At 40.3% G+C, this 25,056-nt stretch overlaps 1 protein-coding gene across 3 annotated transcripts in view; it reads right to left on the reverse strand.

Moving 5' to 3' along the window:
• Positions 1-25,056, reverse strand: part of KIF26A (kinesin family member 26A) — a 122,131-nt gene that overhangs the window by 12,673 nt on the left and 84,402 nt on the right. For all 3 annotated transcript variants that reach the window (XM_075843862.1, XM_075843860.1, XM_075843861.1), the window contains exons 5-9: positions 19,919-20,102; positions 4,048-4,257; positions 1,879-1,972; positions 1,179-1,441; positions 754-937 (exon numbers count right to left, since the gene is read on the reverse strand). In XM_075843862.1, the coding sequence (XP_075699977.1) occupies positions 754-937; positions 1,179-1,441; positions 1,879-1,972; positions 4,048-4,257; positions 19,919-20,102 (935 nt within the window). The remainder of the gene's footprint in view (positions 1-753; positions 938-1,178; positions 1,442-1,878; positions 1,973-4,047; positions 4,258-19,918; positions 20,103-25,056) is intronic.

A 25,056-nucleotide genomic window follows, 5' to 3' on the forward strand; every position in this document is an offset into this window, starting at 1 on the left:
AACCAAATATATTGCTTCTGAATGCAAGGTCCACGTTTGTTCTAAATTTGCAGATGGTCTTAATTATACTCAAGAGGAAATCGGAGCAAAATTAAAATGGTCCCCTCCTGGTGTTGGTCCATAACATCGGGCCCCACCTTTCCAAGACCCATTGTGATGCAAAGCCTATGAAGTTTTACAGAATGCCTGATACAATGCGGAGGGAAAATCAGGTCATGGTTGAAATGTGACCCTTGCTCGAAGCATACTATAGGGAATGGTGAAGTACTGGGCCACCTTCCTCTATGAGCCCCTAGTAGTGGAACAGCCTGATAACTCTCCTAGATTCTCACAGGGATAGTGACAAAATCTGGGACATTTCATGTTTATAAGTGAGAAAAGTATCAATAGCCTGCAGGAATTCAGAAAATCCCAGAGGGACCCTGGTTAAAAATGCAGAATTCTGCTGCCTGGTGTCTAATGGCCCAAGCCTATGGGCACTGCTCCATCTAAGCTGGGCACTCTAGAACTATATGAAACTCTGGAAAAAGACAGGTACAGCTGCTATTTGGTTCATTGACTTGCTTGTAGAAAATAATTTTTCTTCACTTTTTCCTTTCGAGTACACTCAGCTTATACAGAACACTGTTTAAGCCCTATTAGATCACCCCTTCCACTCCATAGATACAGGACTATTGGACTATTACTATAATATTAGTATAACTTTTGTGACTTAAAATCTCAGGAAATTATGCAGGATCCCAATATACGTACTTCCTCCTTTTCCACTTTTTTCCATACGATACTGGTAGATATGAAGAGTAAAAAGCATATGGGAATTCCTCCTGTCTTCTTCATCACAATCCACCTTATTGGTACTTCTTGCAGCAATGGCAGCATCAAGGAAGTGAGCAGCTTTTTCTGCCGTCGGGGCTCTCAGCTCGCTCTGGTTTTGAAGCTGGAAACACACCGAAAAAAAGAGCTTAATTAGGATAAGGGTGCGCTTTCTTCCTCAACTGCTGATCTCTCTGGGGCAATCAGAAAAACAAATATGGATAGCTGGGGACAAGGGATTCTGGCTTTTAGGCAAGAGAGCGTTTCATTGGGTCTATAATGGCTTAAAAGAAAGAGATTCGAAACAAAGTCGCAGATTTGAAAATAAAATGTATAAATAAATAATCCATGGAATAATATTATACCTGACTTCCACATATTGGATCTTCTCTAAGATACACCCCAGGAGACTGTCCGTCTTGAAGGCTACCAGTGGCTACTTCAGCTAATAAATCCTTAAGGTTTTCATCTTTTCCATGGATTTCAACAGCAGATACTCGAATTGAGAAGCGTGTTCCAGTCTTTTCTCTCCTCTCGTTGATTAGTTTGAAAAGCCAGGAGATTGCGCAGGGAATAATGCCAAGGCTTTGTGTAGAAGCATCTTTGCCAATCATCGTATACGTCTTACCTAAAATGAAAGCGTCATTAGATGACAATGGAGTCATCTGGATATAAAAGCAAGCATTCATTGTCATACAAATCTCCAACTGCAAGCTAAAAATATCATGGCCTTCTACCAGAAAATTTGGAATAATTTTATTTTCCAAGAATCAATTGAGACTCTTTGAGAAGCAACATGACTGCTACGAGATTTTTGTCTCCATATGCTATACATATAATGGAAAAGCAAACAGCCATAATGTAATATATACAATGGTTAGGCTATACATTTTTAAAAATTCCAATGGATTTTGCAACATTGCGAAAGAAATTAATTGAATCAAGTTTTGTAACTAATTAAAAGCTATAATCTATTTGCATTCACTATGTTTGCCGAAGCAGATACCGACAGCATGTAATTAACAGACTGACATATAATTAACTGTAACAAATCTGGGAGCTTACCAAGCTTGACATGACCGAAGCAAAATATGCACCCATCTGCACCATTCACGACAGACTGGATCACCTCTGCAACAGTACCAGAGCAAACTTCAGCCTACAGTAAGATCAAAGAATGGTTCAGAAAGATACAAAGTGCACCTAATATCTATGGTGCCATTCGTGATGATGGGGTTAAAGAAAAAAGGGACATCTTGTGAACCGTGCCAGAAAAATGCAACAGATATTCATCAATTAATATAACAGTATTACAACCCAAGTCATCAAGCCTATACTGAAATCCTGGAGCTGCTGTAGAGCGCATGGTTGGTGGACCATAGTTTAGGTAGACTATTTTTTTTCACCCCTGTGAATATGAAGTGTATTACTCTCTCCACAATGTAAGTGAACAAGACTTGGGGATGCCAGCTGGGGTGTCATAATGTCTTCTCTCCTACAAAGTGGGGAAGCAAATTGGTCTTCGTGGACCTGGATGGGTAGAGGAACCACGAGGTGGTATAACCCAGCACCATAAATAAAGGTCCCAAATCTGATGGTTCTTGGTAGACAACTTGATAATCAGATTTACAGAGAAGCAACCAATACAAAGAATACTCAAAAAGGCTAGGGGGTAGATCTGGAAATTTTGCTCGGTAACATACAGTTAGGTCCAGAATTATTTGGACAGTGACACATGCTTTGGCATTTTAGCTGTTTACCAAAACATATTGAATATACAGTTATATAATCAATGTGGGCATAAAGTGTAGACTCCCAACTTTAATGTGAGGGTATTCACATCCTAATTTGAGGAAGGGTTTAGGAATTACAGCTCTTTAAGATGGAGCTACCTCTTTTTCAAGGGACCAACGGTAATTGGACAAATATCTCAAAAGCTATTTAATAGGCTGCATGGGCTATTCCCTCGTTAATCTATCAATTAATCAGGTAAAAGGTCTGGAGGTTATTCCAGATGCAGCATTTGCATTTAGAAGCTGTTGCTGTGAACCCACAACATGAGGTCAAAGAAGCTCTCAATGCAAGTGAAACAGACCATCGTTAGGCTGAAAAAAAATGAGAGATCCATCAGGGAGCACAAATGTTAGGAGTGGCCAAACCAACAGTTTGGTACATTCTTGAAAAAAACAAAAAAGAGCGCACTGGTGACCTCGTGAACTCCAAGGAGAAAATCCTCAAGCCACAAGGCGCAAACCATTAATCAGCCTCAAAAATAGAAAGGCCAGATTAGACTTTGCCAAATGACATCTAAAGAAGCCAGCCCAGTTCTGGAACAGCATTCTTTGGACAGATGAAAGAAAGATCAACCTGTACCAGAATGATGGGAGAAAGAAAGTATGGAGAAGGCTTGGAACGGCTCGTGATCCAAAGCACACCAGATCCTCTATAAAACATGGTGGAGGCAGTGTGATGACATGGTGGGGGCAGTGTGATGGCAGTGTGATGGCATGGGCATGCATGCCTGCTAAAGGCACTGGGTCACTAGTGTTTATTGATGGATGTGACCGAAGACAAAAGCAGCCGGATGAATTCTGAAGTGTTCAGGGATTTACTTCTTGCTCAGAACTCAACCAAATGCAGCAAGATTGATTGGACGTCGCTTCTCAGTACAGATGGACAATGACCCAAAACATACCGCGAAAGCAACCCAGGAGTTTAAGGCAAAGAAGTAGAATATTCTGTAATGGCCGAGTCAATCACCAGATTGAAACCCGATCGAGCATCTCACTTGCTTAAGACAAAACTTAAGGCAGAAAGACCCACAAACAAGCAACAACTGAAGACCGCTGCAGTAAAGGCCGGGCAAAGCATCACAAAGGAGAAAACCCAGCGTTTGGTGATGTCCATGGGTTCCAGACTTCAGGCAGTCATTGCCTGCAAAGGATTCTCCACAAAGTATTAAAAATAAACATTTTATTTATGGTAATGTTAATTTGTCCAATTACTTTTGAGCCCCTGAAATGAGGCGGCTGTGCAGAAAAATGGTTGCAATACCTAAACGTTTCATAGGATATTTTTGTTCAACCCCTTAAATTAAACCTGAACTTCTACACTTCAATTGCATCTCAGTTGTTTCATTTCAAAACCAATATTGGTGGAAGCAGAGCCTAAATCATGAAGATTCTGTCACTGTCCAAATAATTCTGGACCTAACTAAGTACACGGACGGCTTACCTGCGAAGCCTCTTGAGGAAACACTGAATCGAAGGCAAACATCTTTGGAGCAGCAACAACAGCTCTTCTGTGGCCCGACACGGATGGACCACAAGTAGACGGATCATGAAGGGTAATCTGTTTTTTTCGCGGGTCAACTTTCAAAAAGGACATGGACTCTGATGTATCATGGCTTCCTTGAGAAGGACAGATCCTAACCATTACTTTCACCTGAAATAAACATCAATGTTTTAGAAAGGAGTTGTAGTAGATAATAAGCTTCAATATCATTAACAATTTAGCATAAGGCTTAACGGGAAAAATATGCTAATTAAGAAAAATAATACGGGGAGGGGTTCTACAGAAAGAAACATGAAATATTCTCCAGATCAAAGCTACTAGATGTTGATCAAGTCAGGACCTTCAAATGATTTTTGGGACTGAGTAACATACTCAAATATGAAGCCTATTAATTTACATAGGCATATTAGTAAAATGGCATAATAGGTGGTGACATTCAAGCAAAGGGCTGTCTGCTTTGAAAAGTATATATTTTTTTTGTTAGAAGGATTCAACAATAAACTGATAAGGGATTCCAGCCATTGTGATCAGCTATAATCTGTGAGGATCAAGCCGCAATTATTCTGCAGCGCCTCCGCAGGGTTAATGAAGTATTACACAGTTTCTGTTGAAATCAATCAATGGACACGGCAGATCCTTCAATGCAATAGACACTTTTTATAGCTGCTCTACTTTCTAAAAGATGAGGTTCTGGACAGGCCCCTACTCTATAAATTAAGGATTCTCTTATAGGGTATTTGAAACCCCTTAAAGGGCAACATGACCACTTTGCAGAACAAATTGGATTCTGGGCCACAATAATCTCATGAGTGGGTGGAAAATGGACAGTTCCTCTTATAAGGTCTTAAATGTATTAATAGACATATTTGAATTACCACATTATAGTATGCATGCCTATACTTAGTGTTTAACACACCATTTTACAGAATTAATCATCAAAGAAATTGTAATTTGTAAGGTCAAACATAGCCTGCAATCTCATCTTCACAAGTCGCCTGGAGCCTAACTACTGAATTCTATATGTTGGAAAAAGACTTTATAAGCCGGAATGAAGAAAAGGATGTTGAATCTGCATTGCCGCATGTGGTCAGGAAAATGAATGAACAGAAACTCTCAAGTGTATATTAAAGAATGAGGCTTATGCCGCAGCAGTCAAAGGAGGTATTCCACCTCCATCTGATTTACATCTACTTGGGAATAATTCTCTATAGTACTCACATCTAAGGAGCCAATTATTTTCTCACTTGCTGTAGTCACTAAAAAGTATTATGTGAACTGAATCTGAAGTGCGGAAAAATAGGTTTGAAAGACATAGATAGATATTAAATAGATATTAGATAGAGAGAGGGAGAGAGAGAGAGAGCGCGAGAGAAAGATTAGAGATAGATATTAGATAGAGAGGTATGAGAGAGAGATGTGAGAGAGAAAGAATACAGATAGATATTAGATAGAGAGAAGGGGAGATATGAGGGAGAGAGAGAGAGATATGAGAGAGAAAGATTAGAGATCTCAGATATATTAGATAGAGAGAGATGTGTGAGAGAGAGAGAGATGTGTGTGAGAGAGAGATATGTGAGAGAGAGATGTGTGAGAGATGTGTGAGAGAGATGGGGGAGATATGAGAGATAAAGATTAGAGATAGATATTAGATAGAGAGAGAGATATGAGAGAGATGTGAGAGAGAAAGAATAGAGATAGATATTAGATAGAGAGAGGGGGAGATATGAGAGAGAGAGAGAGAGAGAGAGGTGTGTGAGAGAGAGATGTGAGAGAGAGAGGGGGAGATATGAGAGAGAAATATTAGAGATAGATATTAGATAGAGAGAGGGGGAGATATGAGAGAGAAAGATTAGGGATCTCAGATATATATTAAAGAGAGAAAGGTTAGAGATAGATATTAGATAGAGAGAGATATATGAAAGATATGAGAAAAAGATAGAGAGAGATGTGAGAGATAAATATGAGAGAGGTAGATATGAGAGAGAGAGAGAGAGAGAGAGAAAGAAATATAAGAGAGATATGAGAGATAAATATGAGAGAGGTAGATATGAGAGAGAGAGAGAGAGAGAGAGAGAGAGAGAAATATAAGAGAGATATGAGATTGGTATGACAGAGAGATAGCTATGAGAGCAAGAGAGATAGAGATACAGTCGATATGAGGGAGATAGATGAGAGAGAGGTATATGAGAGAGATATGAGAAAGACAGATATGACAGATATGAGATAGATAGATAGATAGATAGATAGATAGATAGATAGATAGATAGATAGATAGATAGATAGATATGAGATAGATAGATAGATAGATAGATAGATAGATAGATAGATAGATAGATAGATAGATAGATAGATAGATAGATAGATAGATAGATAGATAGATAGATAGATAGATAGATAGATAGATAGATAACCGATTATCTATCTTCTACTGGAACCATGAACGAAAGCATCAAGATACAAGAAAAATGATTGATAAATGGTGTATTGTAATAGTCCAACAGTCTAATGAACTTTGTGTTTCCATGTAAGCCTTTATTTTCATGGCTGATTTGTAGTCATGTTATTGATGAGGTAGATTATATGGAGAGATTTTGACTATTAGAAAGAAGGAAAAAAATTGATGTGAAGAGGAAAGGCACAGAATATCCCTCTATCCTGTTGTATTTGACTCGCTTCATTCATTTGGCTGGATGCATAATAAGTACAAGACGCTCAGTATACTCCTTGCCTGGGGGCTTAACCTCTGGCAACACAGCAAATGAGAAAAAGTGGTGAAGGGGGATACAGGACAAAGCAAACAAAGAATAAGTAGACCGTGATTATCTATAATGATTATTACCAGGGTGTGAATACTTTATTATGTCCAGTTTAATTGCACTTTTGTGTAACCCCTGCAGTGCCAACATGTTGACTCAATACAATGTACGTGATTTTTTTTATATGTATTTTTTTTTTTTTCATTTTTATATTAGACTTTATTTAGTATTGCAATAATTAAAAAAAAAAATATTCACATTTAAAATTTCTTAGAAATTGCAACATAATTTGTACATCAATCAATCACAGCAGGGAGGGGGCTTTAATTAATAACATACATATACACATTTTTATATATGCTAATTCTTCTTGACTAGTTTACACTAGAGACTGTATTCTCATATCTCTTGCATTTTATGACTTTGTTGTGCAGGCACCAAATCCATCTCAAGTATCTTCTATATACATTTAATTACTTGCTCTATACTTGGAGAAACCCAGATCCCCCCAGCAGCCCATCTGCCGCCTTTTAATATATGCAGAATAAAGCTCCAAGGTTGCGTGAGCTGGTTTTACATAAGAGTGCTTATTGTGAAAGGTCACAGGTCTAAAGGTGTACTTCAAGCCTGAGCTTCCACTTTGTTCAGAAACCATTTAACATGTTGATAAAAACACAAGACCCAATGGGTTCACGTTTTGTGAATATTGAATGACCACAATAAGTAAGAAATTCTTGGTTTCATTTCATAATAAATCTTTGTAACCTTCAACGCTCATTTTTCCTGATACAGAGCTCCCCATCGCCCTGCATAGCCATAGAGTAAAATAATACTATTCTGACTGCCTGCAGCCACCACTAGTGGGAGCTTACTGCATACTGATTGTACATTAAGCATAATAACAACACTGTATGCAGTAAGCTCTTTAGCTCCCTCTAGTCGTGGCTGCAGACAGACAGGATTTTATATATGAACTCTGACTATGCAGGGGATTTGGAGCTCTGTATCAGAAAAAAGAGGCTTCTACTGCTATAAAGATATATGAAGAAATAAATCAGCGCAGAATGTTGGACCTCTAAATGACATTGTGTTAAAAGGTAGACATCACTTTTAAAGTTCTTTTCCAGTTCTATATCAATATATCATTATTTAATGAAGAGTTCTGCAACTTTGTAATGTATTTTGCAATAATTGTCTGTTAGATGTGGGTCACAGATCTGGGACCAACACCTATATCGGGAACAGGGGCCAACCAACCCGGTTTCACCTGGTGCTGAGGCTGAAAGCTGCTGATTCCATGCGGGAACTAGTGGAGAGGGGGCCACGCGTGCGCTTGGCTTTTCTTATCCTGGTATATAGTCGTTTCTGTAACTTCCATTGAACAGAGTGGAGGGAGTCACTCAACATGCGCGACCCTCTCTGCAATGGTACCCGCCTGGAATCTGCGGTCAGCAGTTACTGCACCAGGCAAAACAGGGGTCGAGTGAGCTCTGTTCTCGATATAGGAGCAGGTCCCAGAGCATTTATCAGATATTTCTGGCGTATCCTGTGAATATACCATAAACGTCTAAGTTGGGAATACCCCTTTAATGATCTGCCGCAGTTACCTGTGCTGAATGAATTAACGGATGTTTAGAAACAATGTTTTCCTTCGTTAATTAATTCAACTCAAGATAATTGCGACAGTAAATTAAGTGGGAGATTCCGGAGCGTAAGGATTATCTTGAAGCATCTTCAGGGCAGTGCAATTTCTAAGTGTTATTGAAAAAATATTGGGGAAAAATAGGTCTAGTATGTATGATATCCACATAGTGGTCTGTATGGCTGTCTACTTGTGGTCAAACCCACCCCCAGGCTAAATTTTCCCCCCAACAATTAAACTCACCTGTTGAATGCATGGATAGCAACGTGGGGACAGGCATTAACCAGGCACGAATCCATTGCTTACAAGTTACTATAAATGATGTAGCAACTGCAGGGCCTGCCATAGGCTGGTTGGCACCCTGTGCAGTACCTTTTATTGACCATATGGTATACCATATAGTGGCCAAATAATACAATCATATATTGGCCATATTATATTGCTGTAAGGCGTCTTTGTATAACTACACAATCCATAAGCCATGTATGGGATTGGGAGTGCAAACACCAGGGGCCCAGACCATCAAGGCATGTGGCGCCCCCTTCTGTAGTGACAGGTGATGTGCTCTGTCTGGTCACATACTGAGCATTAGTACGTGATTGTTAATCCCTCAACAATAAAACAAACACTGCCCTCCTCCACCATCCAGCAACTTCAGAGCATAGGGGGAAAAAAAGGCTGTATTTATTTGTTAAACTTCTAAAAACTTAAACCTCTAAGACTGACACATATCAGGACTCATTTCTGTCCTTCGTTATTGAAAAAAATTATGGGTTGTCTGCATTTGAACATAGAAAAAGTCCTAAAAATAGCAGCCTCCTTTTGGAGGACCCTTTAAAACAATAACAAGGACACTTCTAGGAATTTCCAAGGAAGCGACGCTGCTACTTGTAGGAACATGCCCCTCGATTACAGTGGAACAGTCATGTATTGCACTATGTCTGACCCACTGCTCTGACGTTTCGGGCTAAGTGTGGACCCCCTGTAATTACAAGCATTCCCTGGAGGGGAAGGAGGTGAATTCATTTCCCGGGAGGTGTGGGATATTCTATATTGTTCCTGCTTTGTTTGCATTAAACACAACGTTCTGTGCTGAAAGATTCCCGAATCCAAGAGGATTTTTATAATGTCATCATCCATAGCAATATAAACCCACTACCACGTAGGATCTCAAATCATAAAGTAGAATTTTTTTACAATGTCGTAGTTCAGGGGGTGCGGAGGTAGCAGTTGCACCCAGGACCTGGTGTCTGGTAGAGCCAAAAATCCCTCAGCCACATAGGAAGACATCAGTATTATTAGTGGCAGTTGATAGGTGGGGCCCCTATTACAGATTTTGCATTGGGGCCCAGGAGTGAGTTAAGCTTCTGAATTTTTTTATAACTTGACAGAAGAGGACGACTCGGGGACTAGTGGTGATTTTTATATTGCCGGGAAATAAACAAAGCAAGCCATATAGCAATGCAAATAAAAAAAATTCCACTCTTGATCATTCATGGAATATTTGTCAGCTCTGTGCTGACAAGCGATTATTGTTACAAAGACTCATCATAGGTTGGATCGTGTGAAAAATCATTGCAGCTATGGTAGCTTTAGTGCAGCAGACTGTTGTTGAGTAGCACTGAGTAAGCTGCCAAACGGAGGGACAATCTGGCATGACTTAGGGTTTATTGTATTTTTTGCATATAATGCGGCTCTACTTTTATATCCCTTTAGATCAGTGCCACGCCCAATATATATATAAATTAAAAAAAGGGAGCTCACAATCAAGGGTGCGGACATTAGATCAGGGTCATTGGTCATATTAACGAACCATAATAGAGGAGCTTGTTCCTTTATATAAGCACTGACATGACTATGTTATTACAGACCTCGTTTCAGGCAGAATAACAGAATCTGTCACTCTGATCTGACACTAAACATCTGGGAACGCATGTCGAAATCATAGTCCCAGAAGGATTCCCTTTCCATGTTGGTGTGTCTAAAGCAAAAATCCATGCTATATTTTTTAAACAGGGTTTCTTCACGGGCCTCTAAACCTAAAGTCCTAAGTTCATAAAAGTAAACCTTATAAAATGACTCGTATGTGTTTGTCAGTGCTCAGAATTTGACATGTGAGATACAGTCGTAAATATGGGGACAAGAATTTTTCTTGATTTCGGGTCAGTAATCCCATTAATTTATAGCACAGTAAAGCTAGCTAGATAGAATGAGGGCCCATGCTCACTGCTGCATTATAGATCAATTCTAAGGCCCCATACTGTACTTACGTAGGCCCCATACTGTACTTACGTAGGCCTCCACTTTTATACAGAGGCATATAGAGGGTTTTTTCTAATTTTTTATGGAATCCATGTACCATTCCATGCATATTAAGTATTGGCACCTTAGAGTCAGTTCACGGTCCGTTTTTCACACGTTTTTTGACGCGGAAACCGCGTCGGAAAACGCGCCAAAAAACGTCCGAAAATGTCTCCCATTGATTTTAATGGGATGCGTTTTTTCCCGCGAGCGGAAAAAACGGCTTGCGGGAAAAAGAAGTGACATGCCCTATCTTCGGGTGATTTAGTCTCGGACCTCCCATTGACATCAATGGGAGGCAGAGAAAGCGTATTTCGCTGCGTTTTTTTGCCCGTGACGCTCAATGGCCGCGGGTGAAAAACGCCATGAAAATTCGCATGCAGGCCGAGCTTTAAAATCTGCCTCAAAATTACAAACGGAATTTTGAGGCAGATTTTCTGCCTGCAAAAAACTCAGTGTGAACCCAGCCTTACAGTGCCACACAGATTGCCTACAGGATCGCAATAAGGAATATGGCAAACCTTAAGGGTTTTATCAGCATATAGATACATTAAATATAACAATATCAGAGAAGAGTTGGGGGGCTTGGTACCTGCAAGGTGTATTTTCTTTAAGCCTTATGCACAAGGCAGAGCTGTGTGCAGGAGGCTTTACGGCAGCACATGTACTATAGAGCCACATGGACAACGACTGTCCCATACCATATACCATCGGGTGCCATATATATGGAGCTATTCTTCACTAGAGCGAAGAATAAATTTGTACACGATCAGCATCCATATGTCAGAATCGGGTTCCAAACAGATTCAGGAAACTTACGCAGCACCGCGATCGGTCTGATATGGGAACTGCTGTGCTCTAAGCTCATGGACACACCATTGGCATGTATTCAAGTTAATTTTCATTTTAATGTATAATTTAAAAAAAATATCCTTCAAAAGAAAATCCATTTTTAAAGACATTTTCTTCTTAGACAAGAAGAAAAAAAAAAATCTTTCGTAATGCTGCTTAGTCATTTTTGAAAAAAATAAAAGTAAAAAAAAAAATTCTGAAAATGATCACTGCTTATTTGTCCAGAAGAATAACAATTTGGACGGCGCATCTAATAAGGTTTTCTTTTTGTAGGACACATGTTTTTTCTCCGTCCATCTGAAGAACATTATAAAAGCTTTCATAAAAAGTCACATTACTTCTTCCTTATGCCGAATATACTCCCTAATAGAGTACAGTGCTCTCTTTCCGCTGTGGTAGTGATATGAATTGGAAAAGGCAGTCCGAGAAACTAAGTGTGCCTTAAAATAAATGAAATTGCTGCTTCAAAAGTGTATGTGCATTGTTGGTGACAGATTCAAGGCTGAACGTCTATAAAAGCTTCGTGAATTTCGTCTGGCTCTCCTCTTTCTCTACCAAGACGGATTTTTTTTTTTTGTGTTTTTTTTTAACCTTGAAATATTTCAGAGGTGTACGGTTAAAAATCTATCAGACCGTGTGGTGAACAAGACTAATTAAAATTTATTTTCACTTGGCTCGGATTGTCATTGAGGACCGCACAGCTTTATTCGTGACTGTTTGAATGACACTTGTGAATATAGGATTCTGAAAGAATAGGAGATAGTCACCAGATATGAATGAGATGCTACTTTTTGCATTAAAAATCTTTATATAAATACAGTGCTAGAGAAAGGTAAAATAATTCGCAATATATTTGGTTTCATGGTCCTAGATTTGATCCTCACCGAAAAATTGTACATGCTAATATAGGAAAAAACAAAAAAACAGGCCATACCTGCTAAATGGGCAGGTATGGGTGTTTACCTGCCCATTTAGTAAGTATGGCCTGTTTTAGAGTTTTTTTTGTATATTATTATGTCCCATTTTCGGTGAATTGCTTCAATATAGGGAATGAAAAGTAGTGATGGGACTCGAAAGAAGGGGAGGGACCCTTGACGTGGGTTGCAAGCTTGCGTATTTTGGCCAAAATATCAACTAATACCTTGTGTTTATCATGTATACTTTTTTTCAGGAGGCAGCCAGGTCTCGTAATGCTGGGTGACAATAGTGTGCCATTGTCTGGTGTGGCGTGCAGGGCAGCCCGCCTGATCTAATAGCATGGGCGTGACTAATAGGCTATGATCCGGAAAGATATGCTATGCCATGACACCGACACATTTTTCTGCAGCTTTGGTTGTGTACAGTGATAACACGAAGCAGCCACTCCTCTCAAGATTAGTGGGAGTGGATATCACTAGTATATTGTACCTAAGCACTCGCCCTCCTATGTAGCATTTGTGGTTTGTCTGCCTCCTGTTCGGAACTGGTGTTTAGTAAGTATGGCCTGTTTTTGTGTTTTTTTTGTAGATTTGATCCTCATCACCTCAATCATCACCCCAATCAGCAAATCGAAGTCCTTTAGCCAACTAGAAACTCATGCCTCATTCATTCCAATAAGAAAATGTCCTGGTTGAACCCATGAAATTAAAACTATGGCCCATGCAAAACAATAACCTACTTATACGCTCTAAATAGTCAACCATTAGGTCAGGAGAAACAGAATGCTCTACTAGAATTCAACAGAGAGCACATCATAAATAATCAAGGCATGTCCCAGGGGATAACCACACTTGTGACAATCTCCTGACCTTGCGGTGAAACCATTCCTAACATTTCAATGCTGGTCTTCAGCTACAGAAAGCATTGCTCCCATCTTACTCAACCTATTATCGAATGGGAGCATTACCAAAAACTCTGACAAAGTTCCATCTCAATAGATGGTTTCACCAAGGCCGAATTATAGGGAAGGCACCAGGGGCACATGCCCCGGCAGGATCCATCAACCAACCTCCCTGCCCAAGCCGGTTTTCTCCACCTTCACAACTTCATCTGTATAGCCGTTACTCCAGCAGGTGCAAGGGAGCCTTTGGCTTCCTGCCCCATCATTCCACAACCACCTCTCCTATATGTGGTTGCAATAGAGGTCAGATGAGGTCTGGGTACCAGAAGTGGGATGGGGACCCCCCACCAAATCTTTTGCCTATAGACCTCAAGAATTCTGGCCTTTGGTTTCACCAAATGTCAGAATACTAATGGGGTCACATGGAAAGTAAAAAACAAAAGATGTTCTTGAAATAGACCCAAGTCATACAGTGAGTGATACACTCTACATGTTCACACCATAGCAACATAAGTTCATTGTTATCCTGATGTATCCCTTTAAAAGCAATATAAGTTCTAATGGAATGAATCGCACATCTTTAAATTATGGTAAACCCCACGGAAATGTATAGACCACCAATGTAGGTTTACCAAGGTTCTTTGCTGGGATTAGTTGATGGATTTGAAATGTTGTAGACAATCTATTTATTCCGTACATTCAGTGTAATTGCAGTTTCTAAGATAAATAATGCTAACCGAGTCGAGATAAATGGGACCATCAACTCCCCTTTCATTGCTCTCACGCTTATTATTAGATTACGGTGGCTGGGCAAGGAAGAAGAAAATTCTATATTGATCTTGACCTTTACTCATCATTTCCATCAGCCCGGCTCCCCAAGCATACAGAGTGTAGACATTCTGAATACACATCTGTAATGTCAGCTTTTTAGATGTTCCTATGAATGTAGTAAATGCTGAGATCCCACCATATAATGCAACTCTGAAAAAGCAAAGTCAATGCAACAAGGTCATCGGCATTATTCTAACGAGAGCTTTCAAAGGAGAAGGGAAAAAAACTGTCTCTGTCAGACGTCCTTAACTGTTTCACAGCCAGGGGGACTGTCAGTCCTGTGTCTATCAATTATGAAGTGTTTTTATATGAATATGTGCAGCAACAAATCCTGCCCTCCAGTAGATACCAGTCATGATTGGTTGCAATGTCATGAATATTTCTCTGTGGTTTATCACTTAGAGCAAAAGCATTTCCGCGCAAGTAGTAGTCAATTTAATAAAGCAAATCACAAATTTTAGACACCTCCTATAATGGATGGTCTTCTGTTTGGCCATTCATTCCTTTAAGGGGGAAAGTGACAACCATATGGGACCCATAAAGAGAGGCTGACACGGTCATCCTCAATTGCTCCCTGCATTGGGGTTAAAGTCAGAGGCATAACTTGAAGCTCCTGGGACCTAGTGCAAAATTTGGAACAGGGCCCCCCAACCTCCATTAATAATACTGGTGTCTTCCTATGCGATAAGGGGGCCTTTGGGCACCCTCAGGCACCAGGGCCCAGAGCGACTGATACTTCTGCACCTACTATAGCTAAACCCATGTTTTAGAGTTTAAAGTAACTGGTCTAGTATCCTGCTGGTTAAGGACCTGGAGATCTAAGAACACCTGCTAACATCGATGTCCAAAATAGAGACTTAAAAGGCAAATCCATCCAAAAAAGATTTTTAGATTTTCCCTTTAAATAAGGAAATGGCCAGTATATACATGCATATGGGATGCCCTCCAGCAATTATTCATACATTAGTCCCAAAATAGCAGAATAGTCATAATGACAAATATCTCAGAATACTGTCACATCATATACTATACAGTCCGGATGCTAATATAAGGCTAGGAACCAGAGATATGGTAACTTTGTGCAGTTAATCCTACAAATCTAGTGACCAGACAGTGGAAAAAAAGTCTGCAGTCCGAGAAAACACTTTGAGACACCACAATGAGTTTTGCCAAGCGACAATCTCAGCTCTTAAACACCTGTCACACTTAGCTCTGCTACATCTGTAGGAAACTTCTCCATGATTTAATCATATTATAAACAAAAAATAAAGAATCAGACGTCGTTTCGGCCAATTCTAGAATACAATTAAACTCATTATTTCACTTTTCTACTTTGAATTGTTCTACTACTTGCTCATGTCCTTTAAGATTCCCAGCTTTACTTTAAGATGTTGTCTTCTGCTCACACATCCCAATCCCCAATGAGGCTTCTTCATTACTTTGCTGCAGCATCAATCTAATTAGGGATGTCTATGCTCGGTGCCAATATGTTCCATTCCTTATAATCTGAACTGACAGATATGCATAACCCTTACAAAATTGGTTTATGGAAGATATTTCATACAAGCTGTTTATTTGCCGGCATGACCCGCAGCTGGCACTTTTATTCGCTAAGCTAAGACATGATCTTATTGTGCGCTCTCATTATGAGGACTGGGCACCGTCAGGATAAGGGAATGTGTAACTTAATAAGATTTCAATATCTATGGGTATATGAGTCTAGTAAATGCCAGAGCGGCAGCTTTGTATTTACTCCACTGAATAACAATTGGCCAACGGGATGCAGTTAGTGAACAGAATCTACTCTCCCCAAAGATGCCAATGCCAATCTGTTGTCACAATAGAGAAATACATTATACAACGCACGTCCTGTATTAGAACCGAGCTTAATGCACCAGTGATCAGCGGCGCACTGTTACAATGCTGATTTCCTGTTATAGTTATATATTTATTTTGCACAATGCTGATAATGCTGAATTGCAGGAGAACAAATGACATCCAATTAGTGAAGGACTAATGTAAATTGCTTCGGAATACAAAAAGAAGTTCATCTTCCGACGGCAGTAAAATGACACTAATAATCAGATAATAAATTACAGCAAGGAGCTTCACTTAAAGGGGATGTCCCATCGAGGCAACCTGCTTGTCTAGCGCAGGTTCCCTGCTGATAACTGGGGTCCAGCTGTATTATCTCATTGAAGTCCTGTAATAGATGGTTGCACCAAGTCCTCCATGTTTTGCAATAGCTCCAATGAAAAATCTCCCCTCCGCCCCCCCCCCTTCATGACGTTAATTTACCCTAATAGAAAATATGGACAGGGGTTATGCTGATGGGACAACTTCTTTACCCGGCGATCAACTGTAATCTGTGGAGGAATCTATTAGGAAGGGTTACATTTTTCTGCAGTGCCACCACAGGGAACATTAAGTATTACATGCTGCTCAATGAGCTGTTTATGTAATGCATTGGCATGCCGGGTTCGAGAGTGAGGGAGGAGTGAGGGAGGAGTGAGGGAAGAGTGAGGGAAGAGTGAGGGAAGAGTGAGGGAAGAGTGAGGGAAGAGTGAGGGAAGAGTGAGGGAAGAGTGAGGGAAGAGTGAGGGAAGAGTGAGGGAAGAGTGAGGGAAGAGTGAGGGAAGAGTGAGGGAAGAGTGAGGGAAGAGTGAGGGAAGAGTGAGGGAAGAGTGAGGGAAGAGTGAGGGAAGAGTGAGGGAAGAGTGAGGGAAGAGTGAGGGAAGAGTGAGGGAAGAGTGAGGGAAGAGTGAGGGAAGAGTGAGGGAAGAGTGAGGGAAGAGTGAGGGAAGAGTGAGGGAAGAGTGAGGGAAGAGTGAGGGAAGAGTGAGGGAAGAGTGAGGGAAGAGTGAGGGAAGAGTGAGGGAAGAGTGAGGGAAGAGTGAGGGAAGAGTGAGGGAAGAGTGAGGGAAGAGGAGAATGGTGCATTTATTTGTTTAAACGTCCCTCAGTAAACGCAGACGTTTCTTCTAAAAAAAAAAATATCGCTAGAAAATTACAAGCTCTTTGCAACACTTTGAGGATCAAGATTTCTTAGATAAAACTGAATAGAGATCCTCTTAGGTGAAAAAATATACACGCATAAATTTGACATACAAATACCTCCCCAGCTTGGAAAATAGTAAGGAAATTAAGATTCTTGACAGCGTTTTCAGTAAAAAGATGTCTTTTTAATGCCACCGGATGATAAATTACCTTAAGTAGCACATTAATGTCACAGATTGAGTCTAATCCAACTTCTTTCTAGTGTCACCATAAAATGGCTTTCAGACATCATTTGTACTATTCCAACATTAAATTTAATAACTTCCTCAGAGACGGCGGGAAAAAAAATTTAGTTAAAAGAGGCTCGCAGCATTGGCTCATTGCTTTTAAAGGGTGAGTTTATCTAAGTGGAGAGAAGTGTTTGATGTTTCCAACACATTAATACACAGAGTGGATAATTTCCTCCATTATGTTTATCAATGGCGGTAGGATTCTGCAAAAATCGTGAAGACGGCAGGAGCAAGTAACAGCACTGGGAGGGAATGGATCTGGATTTCAAAAAATGTATGGGTGTTATCAATAATTACAATGGCAAACAGCCGGCTGGATTATTAGCTAATGTTGTCTATATTATATGTGCTTCAGGGTATAGGCCAGGGGTGGACTGACCATTCATTTATCAGGGCGGTGCACTGGGGGCCCACGGCCCCTTAGCCGGTTAGAGCACTTGCAAAAATAAAACGGATAAGCGCTCCTCAAATGCAATTTGATAACCCAACCAATGTGTATCATGGCACTAGTGGTTGGTAGGGCCCATGACCTTCAAAGGCCTGGGGCCAAGATCAATCTTAAGGCCCTTTTACAGTGGCCAATTTTCAGGCAAACGAGTGTTCATAAGCAGGGCCACGATCAGCCGATGAACGTTCATCGGCTGATCATATAGTTTATGCAGAAAGATATATTACCGTTGTCGGCAGCACATCTGTCTGTGTAAACAGGGAGACGCTCTGCTGACATGATGGAAATGTATGGGGATGCGCAATCGTAGTATTGATCTCTGGTCCCCCTACATTAAAGATCATTGATCCTTGTGAAAGGAGCAAACGAGCGCCGATCAACAAGCTTTGCTCTTCCTCTCGATCTCTCGAACTCGGAATGCCAATGCATCACAAACAGCCCATTGAGCAGCCTGCCTCAATGATCAGTGCTCGGTTTCACGGCCCATATCGGACCGTGTAATATGACCTTTAGTCCGCTACTCATGCCAATCAAATCAAGTTTAACCTTTCTTGATCAAATATACATTATTCATTGCTAGATTAATTATAACCCTCAACCCAAGTCAGATAGTTTTATTTGACTCCTTTCTAAATTATATACGTGATCAAAATATAGACACGGTTACAAGGGTTGTAAAAGACTAAAAGAAAAAAAGGTATGCTTTTTTTTCAAGAAACAGCGCCACTATAGTCACAGGTTGTTCCTGGTATTGCAGATCAACCCAATTTAATTAAATGGGGTTGAATTGCTACACCGTACACAGTCCATGTCTCTGGAAAATATAGACTTTTTTTTTATTTTTATCACAGACCACCGTTTTAAAGTAAATTTGGCTCCGGGACATATTCCCTCTTAGATACTGGCATCTATATGATCAAGTAGATGTAATTAGAACTAGTGATGACATGTGATAATCACACAGGTGCAGGGCTTGTTACAATATGTCAGAGATTTGTCTGGTAACGAGCCCTGCACCTGTGTCCATCACATAATGACAGATTTTAATCAACTGGAAATAAACAATGAAAGTTCACGTTCACTGACAAAAAGCAGAGATTTTGAAGATCACAAGAAAATAATAAGGTATTAAAAAAAGGGTGCAAAACTTTTCAATTACCAAAAAATAAGAATTACATGCTGAAAAAGGAAAACCATTTGACCTAAAGAAACTAGGTCATATGGATGTCATAAAGGGGGTCCGCAGCTTGGGACTACCGATTATCAGCTAGAGGGGAGAGCCTCTAAGTGTCAGTGGCTCCCACTCTGTCCGATCTGGCCTGTATGTATTCCATGGATGACCATTCAGATGAATCAGTAGAAATCACTGGACCGGTTTATTTCCAAAAATGGGTTGTAATGATGATACCCCCTATTAAAGAAGACCTTGCCACCCCTTCTGACTTGTCTATTTTAGTAAATGTATTCTCCATGAAATAACAAGTCTGGGACATATTTTCTTAAAACTATGTGTTGTTCCATTCCTCTGTTAATCCTACTAGAAATGCATGAATAAATTGACAACTGGGTGATACCATTCCCCTTGTGAAAGGGGTGTGTCCCTACAGTCTCTGTCAGCATTGATTGGACATTGTCAGTCTGTGCGGGGACACGCCCCCAACTGGTAACAAAGAGTTGTAAATTTACTCATAAATTTCTAGGAGGAATAACAGAGGAACGAAACATAGAGTTCTAAGAAAAGATGCTCCAGAATAGTCATTTAGTCACTAAAATAGACATGTCAGTAGAGGTGACAGATCCTCTTTCATGATCTCTGGCGTTGTAATAATGACCATTAAATAGACGGTTTAGAAAAAGACTTGTTGATTTTCCTACCTTTCCCATGCCTGGATTGTCCTTAATTTTGGACACGGCTCTCATTAAACATGGGGGACCTGGAGGTGGACATAATTGGAGAATGCCACTGAAGTTGGTTGAGTAAGTGGAGTACTCCCGGGAGTGAGGAAGCGGCGGGTGATACTTCTGGCGCTTTGAAGACAGGTTAAGCTTCTGAGCCGCTCTAAAAACAAAGTAACAGGGAAAAGAAGACTTATTACTGCGAACATCCCGCGTCATTCAGGCCATCAAAACAGATGTTCATTGTCATTTCTGCCTGTTTAACAAATCAAGTCATTTCATCCTAATCACATTTCATAAGAACATATCACCAGGAGACTCGTAGACAAAACGGAGCTGAGAAAGCACCGGCAAGTTACTGATTTAATCTGTCCCCCAGCAGAATTTCAATTATTGCACAACTTTTTATCCAACAGCTTGACAGCGAAGTCCAGGACTTTCGGAAATCTCATTGACATCGTAAAAAATGTCTGAATGGTCCCCTCGCCGCACTTTGGACCAGATGGGCTTCCTACAGCCAGCAGTTAAGAAGATATTGCAAGTTATTCTAACATCTTATCAATAGGATGAAACTACATTCTCATACATATTACGAGAGTTCCAATGCAAATGAAAATTCTTAACAAGACAGATTTTTAATTTTCTTAAAGCAATTTGTGTCAAGTTTACAGATTATTACCATATCACAAAGTTGAAGGAGTTCCTCATTGGCATAGGGAATAGAGGACAATTCTGCATCATCACTCTGTTCCCAATTCATGTATACAGGGCTGGATTATAGAGAGGTCAAAAGGGGCAATTGCTCATGGGCCCCCACTACTTAGCAGCTTCCATCAACTAGTTCCCTCCAGGCCTTCCCACACTCCCAGTGCACCTTCAAAAATATAAAAGGTTTAATATATGGCATTAGTGGTGATCATACAGCTTTCGCTAACAGTGTCGCTCCGGGGTTCCTGGGGCCCACCATAGGAAGCGATTCCGAGAGCCCACTCTCCATCTATACAGAATATGTGCACATCTACTTTTAACTGCATCATAATAAGAGGTGAGCAAATTGATTGTACACAAATCGAATTCAGTCCAAATTTCCCAAAAAGCTCAGATTCGTACTCTTAGGGTTACCGGCACACAAATCGTGAGTGGAAAAAGAATCACATGACCTCCATAATGCCTTGCAGGGAGCCTTCCCAAAATGCACTGTGGTTATCTCTCCCTCTAGCATAGCCAATCATGAGGGGTATAGGTGGATGACATTACGAATACTGACTTGTCGTTAAAGAACTTGAAAGGGGTTCTATACAGTCCCAGAAGACATCAGAGAGTCAAAAACGAGTTTTCAGAGCAACAGAAAACAATCGGGCGCAGTCGGACAATTTTATTCGGACCAAATCAATTTAGACAGAGGAAACTAATTTCGGGAAATCCCCTCATCTCTAATCGTAATCTTGGTTATTATCATTGCACATACAGGACATATCATCAATAAGGTCTAATAGGTTATTTGTGAACCAAGCCAAAAGATATAGTCCCTAGTGGCAAGGTCTCCAAATCCACTCCAAATGGGGTTGACTAATGCTGCACCTTTGGAGCCCATTATTGGGTCAGAGTCTTGGCCAATTGGAGAGTCTTCTGGTTCTATGTTACTCGGGAGGGGGATTCCACCAAATTTTTGTCCAGAGACCTCAACCTTGAGCCATCCCTACAGGTTTGGACATACCTACATAAAACTTATCCCAGGTAGAGTCGCTTGTCTACTGGGAGAACTCAGCCATGGCCGTGATTATGAAGAACCCCTTTGACATGACCAGTTGAGATCTACTTTTTACAAATCGAAGCCCAAGCTTAACAAATCGATTTTCCCAATGTACATAATGGTTAGTGAACCGGATAAATCGGCCATATCAGGTGGACCCAATTTGCTAATCTCGGATATAGATAAATATCTATATTACTCAAGAGCGAAAGAATATATTTTTGGAAATATGATTATCTGGAAGGAAAACAGTAAAACGCTGTATTATTGATGGACTCAATTGCGCTGTTAAATATTTCATATTTAATGATCCAATTAGCAGTTCCTCGCTACATTGTTACCTAATCAATGACAAGTTGTGTAATGCAAGTCTTGTAATACATGCATAGGTGTTTAGGCCCAGATACTATGCAAACAGCCGACAAGAGTCAATTACTGTGGTTTCTACCTTATTTTGCACACAATATGAGCAGTTTTCTATGCCCTTAGAAGCGCATGGAGACTAGAAGACACACATCTTAAATATACAATCAGTAAAATGTAGCAGAGAAGCTGATGAGATAATTTCATCTCCAAAAGATTCAGCCGGGAAAATCCCCAGAGGAAAGAGAAAGACGCAGCAATTCAATACTCAGGCTGTTCCAGTAGACAAATTTTGCCATTAATAGGAATATTGCATTGGCCAATGCGTGGCGTTTTTTATTTGTATACATATATAAGGAATAAGACCGGCAGTGAATGTTAGCACTTTCTTTTTGGCTCATCTGCTCTCAACGAAATATGAAATTAGAGAAGATATTAAGCAAACATCAAGCATTTCCTAAAGTGTCACCGTGGTAATCGGTTATCATAAGAAGCAGCATTAAATTGATATTATATAGTACTATGAACATCCCGGAGGAAGGGAAAATATAAAAAAATCAATCCAAAACAAACATTTTTTTATACTTAAACGATCAGAAATTTGTAAGCAAATTAGGGGAAAAGATTAAATTTTTTTAGAGATGAGGAAAAAAAAAGCATCAAAAAAGAAATAGGCAATAACAAGGGCAACCTTGGCCCAAATTAGTGTTATTTATTCATATAGCGCATCAAGTTCTGTAGTGCTTTACATGCAAAATGTTGGAGTAACACATTGTAAGGGTATGTTCACACGCACTATTTACGGACGTAATTCAGGCGTTTTACGCCTGGAATGACGCCCGAAAATACGGCTTGAAAGGATCGGCAAACATCTGGCAATTCATTTGAATGGGTTTTACGATGTACTGTACAGACAGTCATTTTTTTTTTACGCGCCGCTGTCAAAGTAGTGCATGTCACTTCTTGGGACGTAATTGGAGCAGTTTTCCATTGACTCCATAGAAAAACAGCTCCAATTACGTCCGTAATGGACGCTGCAAAAAACGCCTGCACATGCCATTACGTCTGAAATTCAGGACTGAAAACAGCTCCGTAATTTCAGGCGTATCGGACGTGTATGAGTGATCATACCCTAACAGATACAGAAAAAAACTGTAGTCCAAACAAGCGAACAGTGTGCGCACAATGTATTAGGTAGGATTGTAACCTATAAGAGGGATAGGGAATGGATATAAGAGGATAGGGAAAGGAGTGGGCAGCTCTAGACAAGTCAAATAGAGGTGGTGATGGAATATTGTTTTGGCAACTCTTAAAGGGTTTGTCCACTTTGGGGGCTGTTTTTTATACTGATGACCCCCATGATCAGTGGGGGTTCGACACCGATCAGCTGTTCCGGCTGCCTCCGGACGCGGAAGATATGCAGGGTCAGTACCGTAAGCAGAAGGCTCCAACCACTGCATGGAGGCCGTGCTGGGTTACTGCAGCTCTGCTCCTTTTCATTGAATAGGAGCTGCAGTACTGCTACACAGCCACTATACACCTTCCGCTTCCAGCACCGACCCCTGCATATCTTCCGCGCCTGAAGGTCCTGTATGTCCTTACTTATACAAATCCATACATGAAATAATGGCCAAATAAAGCCAAAAAATCTATCTTTTTTTGTGAAATTTCCGCACTGATATCATATCGGTTTTACTTAAAGCATTTTTAATGAAAGAATCAACCAAAGAGCAAGTAACCTCTTCCAAATATTGTCGTTTTTTTGCGTATATTTTTTATTTTAAGGTTTATCTTCTTCATATTAAGGATTTTCCCTTTCCCTAACATAGAAAGGAATATTGTATCTGGCACTTTAGAAGGGATTATGTGAACGAATTTCCTGCTTCTCCAAATGATCTTCTGCCTGGACGGAGAAGGAGATAATTCCAGTGCTCTCCTCTTCCATATTAGATCAGTCTTTGTTATGCTTCCTTTGTTGGTATTCAACAGACAGATTAACTTTAATCCAGTCTAATTTGCGCTCCTCTGAACCACAAATGCCCAAACACAGTCCCCTCTGTGCTCCCTTTGTCCTCCTCTCTTCCTAAATATGGTCTCCAAAATAGGACTCACTACTGTGAAGACAATTGAGAATTGTCCAGTTTGTTGAACCAAAGACACGATTTGAAGGATGATGAAGTTTTCAGCCACGTCCAGCACTTCTGTCTTGTTTTCTTCCTAAAGTCAACTGATAATTAGGTTTATGACAACCAGTTGTCTTACTACTAATCTCCTCCATAACACACAGCTCCTGGGCAGAGCTCCAAGGAAATCCAGATTCATTTGAAAATTCAGACCAGTTGCCATTGAGACAATAGTATTAGCACATTTGTTTACCTTTGGTGCTTTAGTAGGATTTAAAGGGGTTGCCTAGAAAAAAAAAAGGTCTGTTTTCTGTCCGGAAACAGCGCCACTCTTGTATATGGGCAATGTCTGGTATTGCATCTCAGCCCTATTCAAGCCTTAATACATAATAAAGTTTCCAACAGAGGATCTCACCATGTTTTCCTAGGGTCAGAAATCCTATAGAAAATATTAAAATGGGTCGCTCTTCTTGGACCCCACCGATATCACCATATCCCTGACTACCTGAGCCAGGAAGATTGATACATGCTTGCCCCATCTCCTGTCTATAACCCTTGAGTTAGTTCCTCACAGCCTTGTCTGATAACTTTGTAGGGCCTACAGAGAGGGTATCTCTGCACAGGCTCCTACCAACCATTAAAATAAGGGATGATGCCACCCTAGGCTAGGGCCCTAATCTCCAGAGGCCACATACATAGCGTCCTGAATGGTTCATCTACCAAGTAATGCAGTGATACATCTTCAGTTAATATATTACCATGTAGGAGTTGGGAAAAGCTAGATGACAACCCTTATAAGAGATGTTATGGCAGCCATATTGATTGTCACCCAGCTTTACCAGAAACCACAAAACAGCGGATTCGAATTTATAAGAACT

Source organism: Rhinoderma darwinii, chromosome 12 (assembly GCF_050947455.1).
Source record: "Rhinoderma darwinii isolate aRhiDar2 chromosome 12, aRhiDar2.hap1, whole genome shotgun sequence".
Classification (NCBI taxonomy): Eukaryota; Metazoa; Chordata; class Amphibia; order Anura; family Rhinodermatidae; genus Rhinoderma; species Rhinoderma darwinii.